This window comes from Sciurus carolinensis, chromosome 6 (assembly GCF_902686445.1).
Source record: "Sciurus carolinensis chromosome 6, mSciCar1.2, whole genome shotgun sequence".
Lineage (NCBI taxonomy): Eukaryota > Metazoa > Chordata > Mammalia > Rodentia > Sciuridae > Sciurus > Sciurus carolinensis.
Window position 1 is genome coordinate 142,341,283 of NC_062218.1, and position 18,208 is coordinate 142,359,490.

General features: G+C 45.3%; 1 protein-coding gene and 1 non-coding gene across 3 annotated transcripts in view; one reads left to right on the top strand and one right to left on the bottom strand.

Moving 5' to 3' along the window:
* Nucleotides 1–11,692: 11,692 nt before the first annotated feature.
* Trnap-ugg (transfer RNA proline (anticodon UGG)) lies at nt 11,693–11,766 on the bottom strand. Its single transcript has one exon. It is a non-coding gene; the product is annotated as a tRNA-Pro (tRNA).
* Nucleotides 11,767–14,380: 2,614 nt separating this feature from the next.
* Gria1 (glutamate ionotropic receptor AMPA type subunit 1) overlaps nt 14,381–18,208 on the top strand; it is a 311,817-nt gene continuing 307,989 nt past the window's right edge. The window contains exons 1-2 of one of the 2 annotated variants that reach the window (XM_047555789.1): nt 14,381–14,923; nt 17,903–18,040. In XM_047555789.1, coding sequence (XP_047411745.1) covers nt 14,842–14,923; nt 17,903–18,040 — 220 coding nt within the window. In that variant the 5' untranslated portion in view covers nt 14,381–14,841. The remainder of the gene's footprint in view (nt 14,924–17,902; nt 18,041–18,208) is intronic. The other variant, XM_047555788.1, reaches the window with a different exon arrangement.

Consider the following 18,208-nt stretch of genomic DNA (forward strand, 5'->3'; position numbering starts at 1 on the left):
ACTTTCTTGAATAAATGGCTAGGATTCATTGATTTTACATCTTTTCACTAATTCAACAGAAATTTTTGAGCATTTGCTAAATAACATAGTGACTTTAAGATATGGACAGCTTGTACAACTGTATTAAAAAGTAAACTGAGGGGCTGGGGGTGTGGTTCAGGGGTAGAGCGTTGGCCTAGCGTGTGTGAGGCACCGGGTTCAATCCTCAGCTCCACATAAAAATAAATGAATGAAATAAAAGTCTATCAACATCTAAAAAATATTTAAAAAGAAAGGTAAACTGAGAACCCAGAGCCAGTTCTTCAATGTGCTTCTGTAGTTGCTATTGCATCCATTTCAGAAGAAAGTCGGGGGCTGCACTGTAACACAACAACGTTCTGGGTCTGGTCCCTGCACAGCTTACCCAGAGTCACCTACGTCACCCCAAACTTTCTGAACAATCCAGCTCCTTTAAATCTCTTCACAATTTATCTGGATCTAAGATTTTGATCATGATGATCCTGCTTCCTAGAAAACAGTCTCCTTTTCCACCAACTCTCATTCCACTTCACATGGCTGATGCGTATCCATCTTCCATCCTTTCAAATTTCATTAAGTGGGCTAAAGTAGTAGCTCAGTGGCAGAGCACTTGCCTAACACATGTGAGGCACTGGGTTTGAACCTCAGCATCACATAAAAATAAATTAAATAGAGGTATTGTGTCTATTTACAATTTAAAAAAAGAAAATAAATTCATAATGTGTCACCTCCACTGGGAAGCCTTCCCTGGTGTGATCTCATCACACCTTGTGCCTACTTTTATCATAGAATTTTCAATTGTTGCGTTATAAGCTATTGACTTACCCATTTTTAAGTGCCAGCCTATGAGCTCCTGGAAGGCAGGGCTGAGCTGATTTGCTCAGATCCTTACACTGGACCTTAACATGGCCATGTGCTCAACTTACTTTGAATGAGTAGAGGAGCCTAGTGAAGTTGCTTCTTAAGCCGCTCCACTGCACTGCTCATCACCATATCCAGTGGCTCTCTCTCAGCTGATGCTCTTCCTCTTCTACAGCCTCTAACACCATTGTCCACCCCTTCCTTCTCAGACCTCCTGTCCTTGGTTTCCATGGCAACATAAGCTTCTCATACTCTTCTGGCTCCTGGAATCTCTCTTGGGCTTCCTTTAGTGTGTCTTTTCCTCCTTAGCCCCTAAAATTTGACAGGTTCCAAGGCTCAATCTTCAGACTTCGCCTCTTCTTACTGGACATTCTCCCTTGGAGACCACCACTACCCTGTGGCTCCAGGGACCCACTCACCTCCACCCACAAGAAGATGCTACCCAAGAGCATGAGACTAGTCCTGACTCTTGATTCTGAATTCCTACACTCACTTGCTCATGGACAAAGTACCATAAAGATTCACTGGCCATACCTCCTCCTGACAGCAAGTGCATAATACACACTCTTTCCTACTTTCTGCAATTCTCAACTTTGCCTTCATGCCCATACTCCCACTACATTAGGTCCAGAACACCAGCATATAATTTTTCCCTCTTCTTTTCTAGCTCTCTACAGTAAATTGAAAATGTTGACCAAACCCATCTTGTTCAAGTCTAATCTCACAACTCCTTTCTATTACAAAGGATGAATATGAAAATTTCAACCATATAAGAAAAATCTGAAAATATCACGACAAATATTTATGCTGCATTAAAATCAAAGGCATTTTCCTCCAAGAAATAAAATGTTATGATTACTATTTAGCAACACTACACCATCGTATTTCCTTGTTCCTCCCTAAAGTAATTGCCAACCTGAAGTTGGTTTATGTATTTCCTGTGCAATGCAATTAAATAAATGTAAAGCAAGGAGTTTATTAAGCTTGGAAAGTAAAAAGATGTGCATAAAAGGAAGTGTATTTATAATATGCTATGTGATTCAGAAATGAATGGTATTTATATATCATAATACAAATAATGTGTTTAGGGAAATAGGAGGTGATGAGTGGTAGAGAAGTTGTATAAAAATGAAATTCTCAATTAACATTTTCTCCTTACTCCCACTTCTGCTGCCCTAATTCTGGAATTCACCTAGTTAATCGTGATTGCAATGACTTTCTAATAGGCTCCTGCCTTGGTCTCACGGATGATCTCTGAAGCACAGCATGGCACATGCCACTTCTGCTCAAGGCCCTCTAAACTGAGCCTTCCCAACCTTGGCATGATTGACATTTGGGTCAGATCACTGTTTGTTGTGGGAAGCCATCCTGTGCATAATAGGATGTTGAGCATCACCCTTGCCCTTCACCCCTGGGTGCCTGTAGCAAACCATCACTCCCCATCCCCAATATTGTGACAATCAAAACTGTTTCTAAAGAATGTCAAATGCTCCCAAGGGAGCGAAATCTCTCTCTCTCTCCTCTCTCCTCTCTCCTCTCTCTCTCTCTCTCTCTCTCTCTCTCTCTCTCTCTCTCTCTCTCTCACACACACACACACACACATGCACACACACACACACAATCACCACCCCTATTAACCACTGCTCTAAGTTATGATCCTCACCCACATTGTTCAGTCCCCCATCTGTGTCTTAGGTTAAGGTTTTAAGGATCTGTTCTGTGAATCCCCACTGTGTGAGTAGTATCAGGACTGGGATCAAAGCTCAGAGGACTTAGTTTTACTCTGGCTAAATGCTCCATTTGAATGGAGGCCACAATTAAAGTTCAAAAATAAAAGATAAAGCCATTGACTACAATTGGAGATAAAGAGAAGACAGCTTAAATATTTCCTTCTTAGAAGCTCCCTCCCATGGAGTAGATGTGGTGAGAGATGCCAGGCTACGGGGAAGAAGAGGCTGGAGGCTAGAGGGAAAGCTCAGTGGTAGAGAGCTCACCTCCTAAGTGTGAGGCTCTGGGTTGAATCCTCAGCAAATCACCCCCTACAAAAAGAAAAAAGAAAGAAAGAAAGAAGTCAAGGGGTTTGTGGCTTTTATGGTAAGAGCTAACACCAAGTATTTCCTATGTTTCAGGCTCTGTTATAGTGTCTGAGTCTGTATGAATACCATAATTCTATACACAAAATTATTTTTCCAGTGGGTCCACAGTAATGAGAAGAGCTTGGACTCAAATAATGGGACTTCGGCCCTGCAGGTAGAGACCTTACTATCACATGATTCTCTCTGAGGAAGAAGTGCTTTGCTGAGCCCAGCTTTTGTGGCCTTAGGAGAAAGGGGTCTTCACCCAGATGGGCCCCCTTACCACAGGGCATTCATAACCACTGCTCTCATTTCTCAGGCTTGTGTGGGTGAGGGATGATAGGGATCCAATTCAGATGCTCAACTCCAGAAAGTTAGTGGCTCCATCAAGCAGGATACGCTCAGGTAGTCTCGAATGTCAAGTCCCCATCATTGTCCTCATGCCCACAATGTAAAGAGTCTCCTTTGGAGGCCCCCAAATATATTCTTTGAACTTTCACATTGTCTTTCTATGCTGCCTGGTGGCCTTCCTATCCCCTCATGGAGATGTATCTCCCACACAGGAAATTCCACACTCCACCTCCCAAACTATTTGTTTTATTTTTTCTCAGTAGAGAAAACAGACTAGAGATTGCCATTACCATCTCAAATGTCCAGTTCAGTGCTGGCCCAAATAAGATGCCAATTAATCAAAGCAAATCATGAACATGTTGCAGGTTGACTGCTTAGGAGGCACTGTACCATGAAATATAGGGGCAGCTTTTTATTTACTGATCACAATGGTCCTGAGGTATTACTATCCCCATTTTATAGAGTGGGAAAGGGAGGCTTAGGGAACCAAAGTAACTTGCTTGAGGTCATACAACTAATAAGCTTTGGAGATATTCTGTGAACCCAAGTCTTCTGACTCTAGTCTGGCTCTAAATAATAGATATGTGAAAAGTTAATAAACTTGAGGTTTAATTCAGTTCCCAGCCCCACCCCTCTACCCGGGATCTCTGTCTTTCCCCAGGATGGTCCTCTGGAGTTCTTCCATGATCCAAGCACTACAGTTTTCAGTCTGAAGCATATTTTCCACCTGAAAGCAGCATGCACCCACTAAAGAGGATATTTTCACAAAGTGAAGAGCCCACAAATCCAAGGGGAAAGAGCCCAGTTCATTGAAAGCATGCAAAAGCTGAACTTGGGGGAAGAAGCTGGAAAACACCAGAATTGCACATGGGAAGGCCTTGAATTAGGAGGAACCAGGACTGCCCCACCTCTCCAGAACACTGTCCCACCGCACCCTGTGTTCTCCAAGTCCTGAGGGTCTGGCAAGGCTTCTGTCTTCATTTTCTCGCACCTGGCAGAACTTCTAGAGACCTGTATATATACTGCAGCTTTGAATGTTGCCTCTGCTTCCTCCTCTATCTCCCCATGGAGGAGGTCCAACTAGCTGCCAGTGACTGAGGTCTTCAGGTAGCATTCTGAAATACTTCAGGCTTCTGAGACCTGGACTCTACCCCTAGGAGCCCAGATGTGAGGATCCTCCCTTGAATGACCTGCTGGCCTGAATCTCTGTTACTGCTGTTTCGGAAATCCAAATGGAAGAAGTCCTTTTCTCCTGCTCTGTGGTTTACCGTACAAGGCACACAAGCTCTAGCGTCTGCATTTCCCCAGCCAGCTCCTTGAGGTCCTCATTTACAAGGCACTGGTATTGAGCCAAATCATTCTGGTTCTTCTGCTGAGGTCATAGCCTCTAGAGATGGGCCGACTGCCATTGGGATTTCCCTTTGGGAGAGATGCCTTCAGGGCTTTGAGAAGCTGAAGCTGAGTCAGAGAAGCACTTAGAATGGAAAAGCAGGAGGATTGGTCAGAATTAGAAGGTGAAAAGGAGGCTATTTGTATTGGAGGTCAAGAGCTGGCGACCTGCCAAACAAGAGAGAGCATTCCATGGCAAAAGGGCTGCCTGATACATCAGTGAGTGAATCCATACAAAGCACCAGTTCATGTCCCATGTCCCACCACTCTCCACCTCTTCCACAAAGCTTTCCAGTCCTGGATTGCTGTTCCCTGCTCAGCATCACAGATGAACACAGAGACCCACAGCTCTACAAGTGCATGAGATAAAGAACCCAATTTTGCTTAAGGGACAGGGTTCATGAGCTGTCATATCATGGAAACTGTGGACACAACCTTCTGAGCATCTGATCTCAACAGGAGGAGTTGTGTCCCAGGCCACAGGTCTGAACTTCCTTTGAATCTCAAGACATCAGTCTACCAAATGCTGCTGCAGGGATCCAGGGTGGTTGGTGTGTATCAGGGAGAATATAAAATCTCTAGGACTTCCCTTCAGATTCAACTTCCAGCTCTGTTCCTGTTCTAATTTCTCTCTTCTGTGTTTGAAAGAGTTCTTGATATCAAGGAGTATTCCTAATCCATGGTAACCATGTGATGGTGCTAAGCAACCCATCCATTCTGGGAGTATCCCTGACCACAGACCCTGTCCTGACTGGGTAGTCTAACTGATGGTACTTGAGAGGGTCAAGGCCATCAGATGTCTTGGTCTGGCCCCAGAGAGTTGAAACTAGAGAAGTTCATGTTCACATGTAGCTTCCAAAGCAAAGCCAGGTACTTGTGCTTTGTACTGAGTGAGGATAGTCATTGCTGAGTGTCAAATACCATTGGCCAACTGAAGTACTTCCTTGACTATTCTATCCCCTTGGAGTGTGAGCTGGTGCCCTGTTGTTCTCATGAGCTGTTATACCTTCCAGTATCAGAAAAGTGATTTCAGAGACCACCCTTACCCTCTTCTACACCAAAATAAGTCTATGCATTAAATGGTTTGCTAATGGTTTGCAATCTCATTGTTGATTTGCATTCAGGTAGTGGATGTTATCATATTTGGGTAGAAAACATTATAAACAAATAATGCTTAGTTCTTCAACAGAAAATATTAATCAATAGAGGTCAATTTCCCATACAAGCCCACCGCAGCCAGGTTGGCATTACTAGAGTTTAAAAACTATTCTTTTCCCCTAAAAATAATAGAAGAAAACACTGGGCACTGTGACATACTCCTGCAGTTCCAACTACTGGGGATGCTGAGGCAAGAGGATGACTTGAGCCCAGGAATTCAAGGCCAATCAATGCATCAGAGTGAGACCCCATATTGAATAATAATAATAATAATAAATATTATATTGTAGAATCAGATTTTATTTCCTTTTAAAAAGTTATTATAAAATGTAATTTACGTGGATTAAATTGGAGAATATCATGCTAAGTGAAATAAACCAATCCCAAAAATCCAAAGGCTGAATGTTTTCTCAGATAAGTGATTGATGATACATATGAGAGTCGGGGGTTGGGGGTAAGAGAAGAATGGAGGAACTTTGGATTAAGTAGAGGGAGATGAGAGGGGGAGGGGGCAGGAGTAGGAAAGATGGTGGAATGAGACAGACATCATTACCCTATGTACATGTATGTTTACAAGAATGGTGTGAATCTATATCCCGTACAACCATAGAAACAAAAAATTGTAGCCCATTTGTGTACAATGAATCAAAATGCAGTCTGTGAAAATAAAAAATAAAAATAAATAAATAATAATTTAAAAAAGTAAAATGTCATTTATAATCCATTACATTCTTGACCTTACTGACCATGCTCCTGAGAGCATTTTCTCAAAAGTTAGACACCAATCTTACATTTCTTCAGCAAGTAAAAGAAGATGACTACTTCCAAACTAGTTTTATAGACTCTATACCCCATAACCAGAAAGGCTATAAATAATGTGGAAAAATGAAGCATCACCCATGACCTGATTGGAAGGGTGGAGGGAGGGTGGAATAGCGAGACTGCTGATTTCCCCCAAGAGGAGCGTGGATGGGAAGCAGAAGCAGCAGTGTGAGGCAGGGGGAAATGATCTAACTAAGATCTGGTTCTACCACTTACAAGCTGGGTGGCCTAAGGTAGTGCTTTAGTCTCCTGAATTAGTCTCATCAATTATTAAATAAGGGAGAGTTGGTAGTTTCCACAGGGTTTTCTGGGGGAGTGGAATGACATGGAAAGTTCCAGGAGAGTCCCTGGCACCTGGAGCCAAGTGCAAATGACTTAAGGACACTGGGGATGTTCACACAAACTCTTGCCTGTGTTAATTGCCACATAACATTTTCTCCACCAGTCTAACTCTCAGGTTAAGGTCTCCTAAACCTTCTGGACTTCCCTTTCCGTTATGCTGTAACATCATCTCAGGAGTCTGTAATGAAAAACTAACCACCTAAGCTATGGATCACATAGCAGATCACATTCCCCGGGAACTCCATCTGCCTCTTCTGAAAAATGGACCTAACTTAGGCCCCTTCTCTTGTTGAAAGATAGATCTAACTTAGGCCTCTTCTCTGGTATTTCTATAGGCTACAGACATAACTTTATCCCCTTTAAAGGAGCTTTGCATCAGATCTCACTGTGACAGGACCCCAAAGCCCTGCTGATGTAGTTGAGTGGGTTCCAGGTCCTGATCTGCTGTTACTTGACTGAGTGGCCCAGGCAAGTGATTTAACTTTTCCGAAATCTGTTGCATTTGTGTATTGAAGATGTTCGACTCCGCGATCTCAATTCTCAACTCTCATGTTCTACCTGTTTCTCTTCTGTATAAAAGATGTCCCACTGCCAGCGTCCTTCATCTTCTATGTGATTTTGTCTCCCTTCCAGTAATAAAGGAGAGGTTAGAGGTTAGGGAAGCAGCAAAATTTAATACCGGGAGTACGACAGTCAATTAGAATCATTTATGTTTCAAGCCTCCTGAAAACTGATTAAATCTCCCTTTGGCCATGAGAGTGGGTGGGGACTACAATCAACACCATAATTACAGTTTGGCCTGTATCAAAGAAGGCTCCCAGATGTGGGGAAAGAAGCATTGATTTGTCATCTCTTTTAAGGCATTCATTTTTGAAGCAAGCATGCTTTCTGAAGGGCTTCTCAGAGTCCTTCCCAAACGCCCTATGACTAAGTCACAACAGGATGACGTTTTGAATATGAGGACTTTTTGCACTAGGTCATATGTCCCGAGGCAAGACCCTCTACCTTTCTGGAGGTATTGTGCACATTACCAAGGGCCTGCCCAGTGCAAATCAGCTAATGAAATGAGCATGGCCCCTGGAGTAATGTGGGGCAGAGATTAGGAGATCAGCCTTGGAAAACAGGCAGGTGGAGGTTGAACTCCTGTCTCTAAATAGCTGCGTCAACTTGGGCAAGTGACATAACCTCTTCAACCCTTCCTTCCCCACCTGAAAATGGAATAATATTTCATAGGACTCCTGTGAATATCACAAGAAATAAGGCAAGTAGGTAACCTGGCATGTGTAAGTGCTCAAAAAACATGAAAGCACAGGCAGGCAGGAGCCAGGCCTATTCTATAATGAGCTTACTATGTGTTAGACAATGATCTAAGCACTGGAGTGAGCAAGATACACTCTAGTACTGGATCCAATGATAAACTACATAACATAGTCAAGCAGAATGTACTATAGCATAAACACTGTAAGGAAAAATAAAACAGGTAAGGGGGACCAAAGGCAGGAAGCAGGATGCTTTTTTAGGAGACTTTTGATTAGAAGCCTACAATGATAGAAGAAGCAATGTGGATTTCTGCAGGAGAAAAGGCCCAGGTAGAAAGAAATAGCCAAGGTCCTGAGGCAAGGTGGTGTTTTGCATCCAAAGAACAGCAAGAAGGACAACTGGACTGAACCACATTAAGCAAGTAAGGAGGGGGATGGGAGATGGGCTGAAGGGGAAGACAGCAGCCAGATTTCAGATTTTATTCCAAGTATTATGTGAAGATCTGGAATATTTTAAAATTGGGAAGACACAACATTGAACTTCTGTTTCTTAAAAGTTGCACTTTGGCTGCTATACAGAGAAACACATTGTGATAGTGGTAGGGAAGATACAAAGCTGTGGAATAGGAGTTGATCATGTCACAGTTCAGAGGAGAGATGAGAGAACGGTAGAGTGAATGACCTGAAGGGGAGGGTTGGTGGGAATTGGTTGGATTCTTTTGTGAACACAACCCATAGAATTGGCTGACGGGTAGGTGGTGGAGTCCTTAGCTTGCATTGGAAGGATGAATGTGTCCTTTAAGGAGACTGGCAGAGTGGAGGGGAGGGGCAGACTGGAAACTATAGAATCAGAAGGTTGTGTATATATCCCCATTGGACAAATGTTTAGAGAGTGGGGGAAAGTGACAACAGCTTAATGGAAGACTGACAATCTAGCTACAGGAGATTTCAGAATAAGATTGGAACCAAGCGGAGGGTCTCCAACTTTGGGGCGAATCTGAACTCCAAAGGAATGACATTTCACACCTGCAGGTAAGAATGCTGGCAGAGTCGCTTTGGTGCATTTGGAGCCTTTCCAGGCTCCTCCCTTGATAATGTCCTCCCCAGTCCCATGAAGTGGATCCTTACCTCTTAGATGAAGCTGCTGAGACAAAGGGGCTCCTCCCAAAGCACCCACCAGGTGAGGTTGGAAGAGTCTGGCTCCCGTCTCCTCGGCAGGGCCAGTGGAGCAGCAGGACCTCTCAGAGGAGCCGCTGAAAGCACTGGGCCGTGGACACCCACACTGGCAAATGTTGTCCCGTGGCCTTTACGGAAGGCATCGCTGGTTAGGGGAACAGTCGGTGCCTCCAGTTTCTGCCAGCAACAGTGAAGCTGCAAAGGAGCATCCCCCTCAAATAGACCTTTATTTTTTTTCTTTCTTTCCCAGGCATTGATCCTGCCCCCGGGTGTTTTCCAGACTTGCAGTGCTCCCTAATTACCTAGTAATGCCGAGGGATTATGAAAATGCTGTCATTTGCGTGAGAAGGGGAGGGAAGACTGAAAGAAGGAAAAAATTAAGAAAAAAAAAAAAAGGAAAAAATGTTGTTCAACTGGCAGAACTCCAGGGTGGGTAATTACATTCTTTGGGGTGTGTTCTCACCACACACAAAGTCTGCAGAGTATTTTGGGAACTTTCTGATGAATTGTGCTAGAAAACATGGAAAATATTATTTTTAAAAAACATCATTGAAAATGATGCCTTCCTAAAGCCACAGAGGCACTGGCTCTGATTACATTTTCCCCAGTTTATTAGCTGTCAGCAATTCATTCTCAGATCATAAATTTGATAGGTCCCCCTCCCACTTGGATTGTTTTGCACTAGGAGCATGAAATGTTCCAGCCACAAGAAACACCACATTTTAAAGATGGCGCCCAGGGAAGGAAGGAATCTGCCAGTGCCGCCATGGCAGGTAACAGTGGGTGGAGGACAAAACAGTCTCCCTGACAGGATCTCTGTTCTCCTGCTCACCCCGGGCACCACTGTCCAGAGGAGCCACACTAGCAGAACCATCTGTAGCCAACACTTCTTTAATTGTCTTCATTTTATAGACAGGAAACAGAAAACCAGGGAAGAAATGGACTTGCCTCCCACGCTAACATGGGTAGGTGGTTGGACCCTTATCTCCTGGTTTCCACTGGCACTCTGGGGCTTGCAGGGAAGATCAAGTTCAGGGACACCTCCTTTACACCTTCCCCTGTTTTCTGGTCCTTGTCATAATGGTACACTTAATATTTTCAAAACTCACAAAACCTATATAGCTACTTTCCCGTGAAAACGCAATCTGAAGATCTGCCATCCTGGGCCTGCATTTCTGATGGCAATAGTCAGTTACCATTGAGTACCTGCTATCACCTTTGACAGGGGACACACGAGCTCTCTTTGTCCTCACGGCCCTGCATGCTCCCTGGCTTCCTTCATTCACTTTCCTGTTTGGCGCAAAGAAGCATTTGAATTTGAAATCCTGCCCAACACCATTTTCCTTGATTTGCAGTGAAAACCTAAGCCAAATAAGTAAATCTAAGGCTATTCTGGCCTCATGGTAATAGAACTTAAAGCTTGCCAAAGAATGAGCTGGGATCAGTCATAACTGATCTGAGGAATAGGTGTCATGCTGTCTCTGGGGTGCGATGTGAGCAGCATTTGGAAGGCTGGCCTGGCACTGCCTGGAATCCTTCCATAGGCACTCGTCCATCTGGACTGTGAGGATCATCCATCTTCAGGTAGCCCATTGTCTAATACGAAAAGTCTGAGGAGAAGATAAATTGAATCATTCTTCCATATCATATCATGGAGTAGGAGACTGGAGCGGAGCAGCCTGGCCTTCCAGTTGTTCCTTCCCCTTACAAAAGTTTTTCAGTCTCAATGTTCTTCATGTTTTGAACCTGATCATTCTTTGTTGTGGGGATGTCCTGTGCATTCTACAAAGTTTAGTAACATCCCTGGTCTCTGCCCACAAGATACCAGTAGTGAGGACTAAAAGGCACCCCCAAATATCTCCCCAGGAGAAGCCAATAACTTTTGAGAACCACCGTGTTAAGCTAACCACTGTGTTACTCCCCTCTGAGCTTTACCAGATCTGTCCTTCTGGGGTTATTGGGCGAATGGAATGAGATGCTAGATGTCCAAATGCTATGCAAATCAGTGAGTCACTTTTCTGTAAGGTCTGGTCAGTACCAATCCCAACAGACTATGAAGAGTCCAGTCTCTCCAAATGAAGAGTGGGCACGGGATATTGAATTAGGGACTATAAAGAGAGAAAGCAAATGAACTAACAAAGAAGGGCCTCAGAAGAGGTTGTTAGTTTTAACCTTTAGGACTGAAAAATAAAATGAGAAAAATCACCTTCTACAATTTTTTTTTTTTTTTTTTTTTTTTTTTTGCGGTGCTGGGGATCGAACCCAGGGCCTTGTGCTTCCAAGGCAAGCACTCTACCAACTGAGCTATCTCCCCAGCCCCACCTTCTACAATTTATCAGTGTTTTTTTTTTTTTTTTTTAAATCATGCACATACTTAGTATTGTCACTGTCATAGTAAAAATACCCTATAGCTCTCTAATGCCCACCAGAAATGCAGTGACCTGGAAATCCTGACCCTGACCTCCTTGGGGCTCCTTCTTCCCCCAGCCTTTCTTCCCAATCACCCACCATGAGCTCCAGGCTTGCAGAGAATACGGAGTCCTCTCCTGCTCCAGCCCTCGCGGGTCTCTTCTCTTTGGTTGCATGTCTTCCCATTGGTTTCTGTCTGTAATTTCCTCATTCTTCACAGCCCAGCTCTTAGAAGCTGTGCTGAATCCCACAGACAGACATTCGGGGGCTTCCTCCTCTGCTGCCCATTACAGTGTTTCCATCTCTATTAAAGCACTTAACGTGGTCTGCTCTGGATGAGACTCGGCAGAGCTCATCTGTCTTCTTCTACACATCCACCTGGCGTGCACAGAGCCTGTGCTTGACTCCTTTCCGCACCCCCAGCACCTGACTCTGCCAGAAAGAGTGTTCCACATCAGCATTTGAACTGAAGAAAAATAGGATAAACAGCTGAACCTAAGTGTAATTGGACCTAGATGTCCAGGCTTGAAAGGTGTAAATTCCCTGTTTATCTCATAATTGATTAATTATGTCTTGGTCAGGGGGGACTATTGACCATCCCTGAGCAGGAGAGTGACATGAACTATATTTTAGATCCGTCTTAGTTTATGGTTTATAATGATCACAGAAAATGCTTCTTTTTGACTCCTTTAATCTCCCTCACCAAAAAATTCTTACCCATTACAGGTGGGCGGTGAAGTTTTGCTAATTGATCCTTGCATGGGGCTTTGAGATCTTCCTCTAAAAGGTGACAGAAAAGTGTGAAGCCTTTAGTGACAGCCTAATTATTATTATTATTAGACACAAAGCTCAGAGAACTTAAAAGATCCCCAGGTACCATTCAAAATAGTAAGAGACAAAAAATGCAGACGGAGGACTTATGAGATGAAATCCCTGGATCGTGGACTCTCAGTATTGGTGAGGACCTTAGAAGGGATCTTTCCACATCCTGTGCTCCTAGTTTCCCACACAGACACTCACACAAACCCTAGAATGTCCCTGCCCAGTGCTTACCGTGGTTAGAGCCTGGTGGCAGAGTTCCTCTGGTTAAATCTCCATCTGTTCCTGGCTTGCAATGACAACTTGGCTTAGGCTTCAGTTTCTTTATCAGTAAAATGGGAATGAGATGTCCTCCCACAGGGATTGCTGCACATGCCATGTTTAGCACGGTCCCTGGCACTTGGCAAATGACAAATAAACTTTAGCTTTAAACATCACTGAAGCCAATTAATTAATATAAGCAAGGGATATAGAAATCATAAAGCATCTGACCACCAAGTTGCTCTTACTTTGGGGGCTATGTGGAACATGGCCTGATATTTCTTGCAAATCCTAGCTCTTATAGCTGTCTTGTATGTGTCACTTTGCATCTGGGGGGAAGTGAGGATCTCTGCATAAAATGGTCTATTCAAGTGGCAAAGAAACATCAGATCAAAAGTCTGTTATTTTTTCCAACTAAGGAAAAGATGAACTTTCTTATTCCTGCATTATTTTGTGTTGGGGAGGGGTCCTAGCTAGGAGAGTGGGTCAGCAGGTAATGGTCAGAACATTTCAAATTTGCAGGTTGGGCTATGTATCTTAGTAGGTCTCTGTCTGTGTGTGAATCCTGGGAGCCTTGGTTTTTCCTCTGTGAAATAGTGCTCATGGCCACTTCACAGGGTCAGTATGAGGACAGAAAGATACTATTGCAAAGTGCTCTGTAACTGTGAGTGACTGCTGCTTCACAACTCGCATGATTTTCTGAACAGCTATTGCCTCCACAGGTTATATCGGTGGAAGCCTTGGTCCAGGAGGGTCTAAGGAGGTCCAGCTTACACTAGTGGGACCAACATTCAGAGATAACTGAAGGAGCCAGAATCCTTTCACTAGAATCCCTGCAAAATGACTCATGGGCTTGCTCTGTGTAAGTATCCTCAGTCTTTATTGTACGCCCACACAATTCGGGTGCTATAGACTCCTGTGCAAAGCAGGAAAAGGGGAAGGGGCCCCGTTTGAATGCCTAGGATTCAAAAAGGGCCCACCAGTTCCACTCATAAAGGCAGACCCCCAATTTGCCAAATAATCCCAGTCAAAACACCTTCTAGTCATTGTTGAGCTTCCCATTGTTTATCCTGCTCTCATTCTTCCTTGTAAAGCGGGTAAGATTTTTTTCTTCTTCCTTTACATTTCTTAAGAGGGATTTCTAGGGTCTTCCCCTCAGGAATTAGTTGTAGAAATAATTGGGCCAGTGGAGTTCAGGAGATATATCCAGCTCAGCCCTTGCACTCCTAGAAAAAGTGACCTAGATCAAGCAGCTGGTGAATCCAGGACTATCGGGACCCCTGCCACCTACTGACTTGCAGCTGAACCCACATTCCCAGTGGCTTGGGCCTGGCTGGGGGCCTGGGGAGGGCAGAGAGCTGAGGGAGTGGGGGAGGGCGAAGGGGACCTTAGGGTTGCCCCTGTCAGGAACGAGCACCGAGCATCTCCCTCACCCACCCACCTGTCCTCCGCACACACAGCCAAGGAGGATGAGGTGAGGCGGGTGCAGGGGTGGCAGGTAGGGAAGGACGTCCCTGGAACTCGGCTGGCTCCGCGGGTATCGCACAGAGCCTGCCGCCTGTGCGGGTGTGAGGGGGAGAGTGGCAGCGCAGGGGAGGGAGAGCGAGCAGGCTGCGAGGAGAGGAGAGGAGGAGAGGGGAGCGAGCGCTCCAGCTAGCATGAGGACGCTTCTCTCTCCTGCTCAGTTAATCTGGCTGTCAGTTGGTGTTAACGCTGCAGTTTAAGTGCTCGGATTCCAAGGGAAACAGACAAACCTCACAGAAGGAAGCGAGCGAGCGAGGAAAGAAGGAACCGCGGGAGCAAAAGAACAGGCAGAGCGGCGAGAGGAATAAAGGGAAGGGGGGGAAACACCAAATCTATGATTGGACCTGGGCTTCTTTTTCGCCAATGCAAAAAGGAATATGCAGCACATCTTTGCCTTCTTCTGCACCGGTTTCCTAGGCGCGGTAGTAGGTGCCAATTTCCCCAACAACATCCAGATCGGTGAGTGAGAGGGGCAGCGGGGAGGGACTTTCTGGATCTGGCCAGGGATTTTGGGGTTGGGGACTCTTTCACCCCCTTCCTCATTAGGAGCTGTTGTGCTTGGCTGTCCACAGCGTGGAGATCCAGGAAGATGGGCTGCCTGCGAGGGGAGGGGAGGGGGCTCCATCTGATCCCAGGAGGGACAGAGGGAAGTGTTCACACACACACACACACACACACACACACACACACACCACTCACACTCCAGCACCAGCGGTGAAATGGAGGAACTGCTGCTTTGGAGGAAAAAAAAAAAAAAATCAGGCTGTGGCTCGGAAGGAACTAGGTTGTGGGCGCTTAAGGAGTTAACTCTGTTGCTTAGTAGATGGAGCCTAGGTTTCATTTATTTATATAAATATGCGTGGTGGGTGTATTTACGCGTGTGGTTATGTATTAAGTGTGCACATATGTATTTAATGGCAGGAGGCAGCGATTTCTCAGCTGGGGGAGGGGAATGAGACCCTCTCAAAGGAATCGAGGGTGCAGGTCCATCACAGGTGCTGAATAATGCCAGAAGCCTGGCTAGGAGGCAGGGGCCCTGGCTCCTGCTATGGAGGCTCTGGTGCCTTCCCTGTGCTGTCTGCCATGCTGGGCTGCTGCTCCCCACCCCAGTCTGGAAGTTGCCGCCTGTCTTTCCTTTATTCCTTCTGTGGCCCCCTCCTCATAGAGGCTCTGCCCGCAGACGTCGCCCACCTTCTCCACACGCAGGAACATGCCACACACTCCTGTCCCCTCCTGGCAGCTGCCCTCCACACTGGGCTCCATCCTCCCAACTTGAGGCAGGTTTCAACACGCTGCCTGCCTGTTGTTCCCCATTTCTCTCTCTTGCTGGTTGTGCTTCTAAAAGGCCCCCATCCTCCCTGTGTTTATGAGGGAGCTGACAGATTGCTACTTCTCATAATCAGGGGAAAGGAAGACAAACAGGGGCACTAACACCAGTCACCCAGCATGTCCACAGGTCTCCTGGCTCTGGTGTGGTCAGCATTCAGTGCTGTCTGTGTCCAGGAACCAAGCAAGCTGCTGGACTGGGAGGCATCTGGGTTGGCTTGGTTTCTGTTTCTTCTCCCCCTAAGTGAGATAGTTCCACTAGGGAAAGTTCCCCTTGCCGACAGTGTGTGTCTTTGTGTGAGTGTGTGTTGTGGGGGGATGTGGTGCAGCTGGTATTTCGTCGGGCACACGTGCGCTGCGGTGCTGTCTCTTTCGGCTTCTCCAGCTCTCTGGTTCCCAGGGTGATTGGGTGGCCATGGAGTGACTTGCTTTGTTTCCTGACACCTGTTAAGCTCCATCCTGAAGCGTGTGTGTGCGTGTGCTCTGCTCCTGCCTTCCACGCAAAACTCCCTGCCTTCTGGAGACACTTCCCTCGCAGCCCAGCCTGTAGCCTTCCCCCTCCACTCCTCCCACCCGCTCTTTCATTCATTGCTGGAGAGGAGGAAGGGGACAGAGAAGTGTCGGGTGTGGTCATCTGGAAGGGAAGGGTGGAGCCTCAGGATCCAGAATGATTTTTTGGTTGTTTTTGCTCTTGAAAATGGGGGCATAGGTACACGTGGAATCCACTTGCTCCTCTGCGTAGCCCTGTTTGTGTTTGCACTTATATATTGCCCGTGCTCTGCTGATTGTAACTACTGGTCTAGAGACTTGTGGTCTGGCTTTCTCAGGGTGTGTGTGTTCATCACCATGAGTGTAAAAGCCTAGAGCTGATCTCTGTGTGTGTGCACGCTGTTTGCTTGTGGATCTCTGCAGATTTTTCATCATTTAGCCCCAACTTGCTTGAGGGGCTTATAAAATCATTGTTGCTGTTTTCAAAAAAAGGTAGAAACATTAAATTTTATAACAAATACCAGAAGCACAGCCATCAGGTCATACTTGACTCTACTTTTATGATCTCCTACAAAAACCTTGCAATCCATTTCTTTTTTAATTTTTAAAACACATATGGACTATGTGAGAAGTTAGAGGTGCATGACATTAGGACTGTGATTCCTGTCGGATCTGAGATAAATTTCTCTATAAATATTCATTAGAGTTCAGTCTCCAGAAAGATTAATTTTAATTCACAAGAAATATAATTTAATTCATTTACATGTCCACAGTAAATACAAAGGTAAGTCCTGTGCTCTTGTTTCTTGGAACAAGAGCTGTGACAGGCCCCTTAACTGTGCTTTTTACTGGAATAGAATGTTCGTACCTCTAGATATTCTTAAGACCCCCATCCTTGAAGCAGAAGGGTGGACCATGCAAACCCCCAGTGTTGATCCTTTACATAACCAGTCATTCTTAGGTAGGTGGGAACATGAGTGATGGAAGGAGCAAAACACTACTTGCAGAAAATCAAGAGTTTTCAGAGAAAATAGATAGTAAATCTACGGAGGCAATAGAATAGTTAACTGTATGCAGGTCTTCCAGGCCAAAGATCCAAAGTGTCAAAGCAGATAGTTGTAGTGCTGGAGAACCCTCGGGGTCCCAGCCCTGGTTTGGAGTCACTTTGCAACACTTACTAACACCTGCCTCCAGTAAGGTCTGTGATCAGAGTTGTGGCCTATGCCTGACAAGTTAGACCCAGGAAGCGTGTGTGTGTGTGTGTGTGTGTGTGTGTGTGTGTGTGTATGTGTGGACACAGGCCTTATCAGTGGTTTGCACAAGGGAAGAAGAGAAGTGACACAGGTCTCCTGTGTTTGTTCTCTGACCTTAGTGGAGCTGAAGGGTGAACAATCAAATCTTTGAGCAGAGTGATAGATGTTGGGGACCCTGTCACATAATGGCTCATCTGTACAAGTTTAAGCCCTAACATCCAGTCAGGTCTGTTTGGACTCTCATTCCTACTTCTACAAACTATAGCTAATGAGCTTAGCAGGGGAGAAGAGTGCTCATCTGGGGTGGGCTGTTGAGGAACTAAAATCTGTCTCTAGCCTAGATACCATGTTGCATTTTCTTTTCTCCTAGGGGGATTATTTCCAAACCAGCAGTCACAGGAACATGCCGCTTTTAGATTTGCTTTGTCGCAACTCACAGAGCCCCCAAAACTGCTCCCCCAGATTGATATTGTGAACATCAGCGACAGCTTTGAGATGACCTATAGATGTAAGTAATTGCTTCTATTTCTGAGATTTCTTTCTGCGCCAGACCAATGAAAGGAGGGCCTGTGGGTAGGTGGTGGTGGTGCCAAAATGACTTGAGTTGTCATTTGTCTTCATAAGAGAAAGCCCTCCAAGAAGAACTTCCAGAGCCTTTTAAGTGATTCCAGCAGTT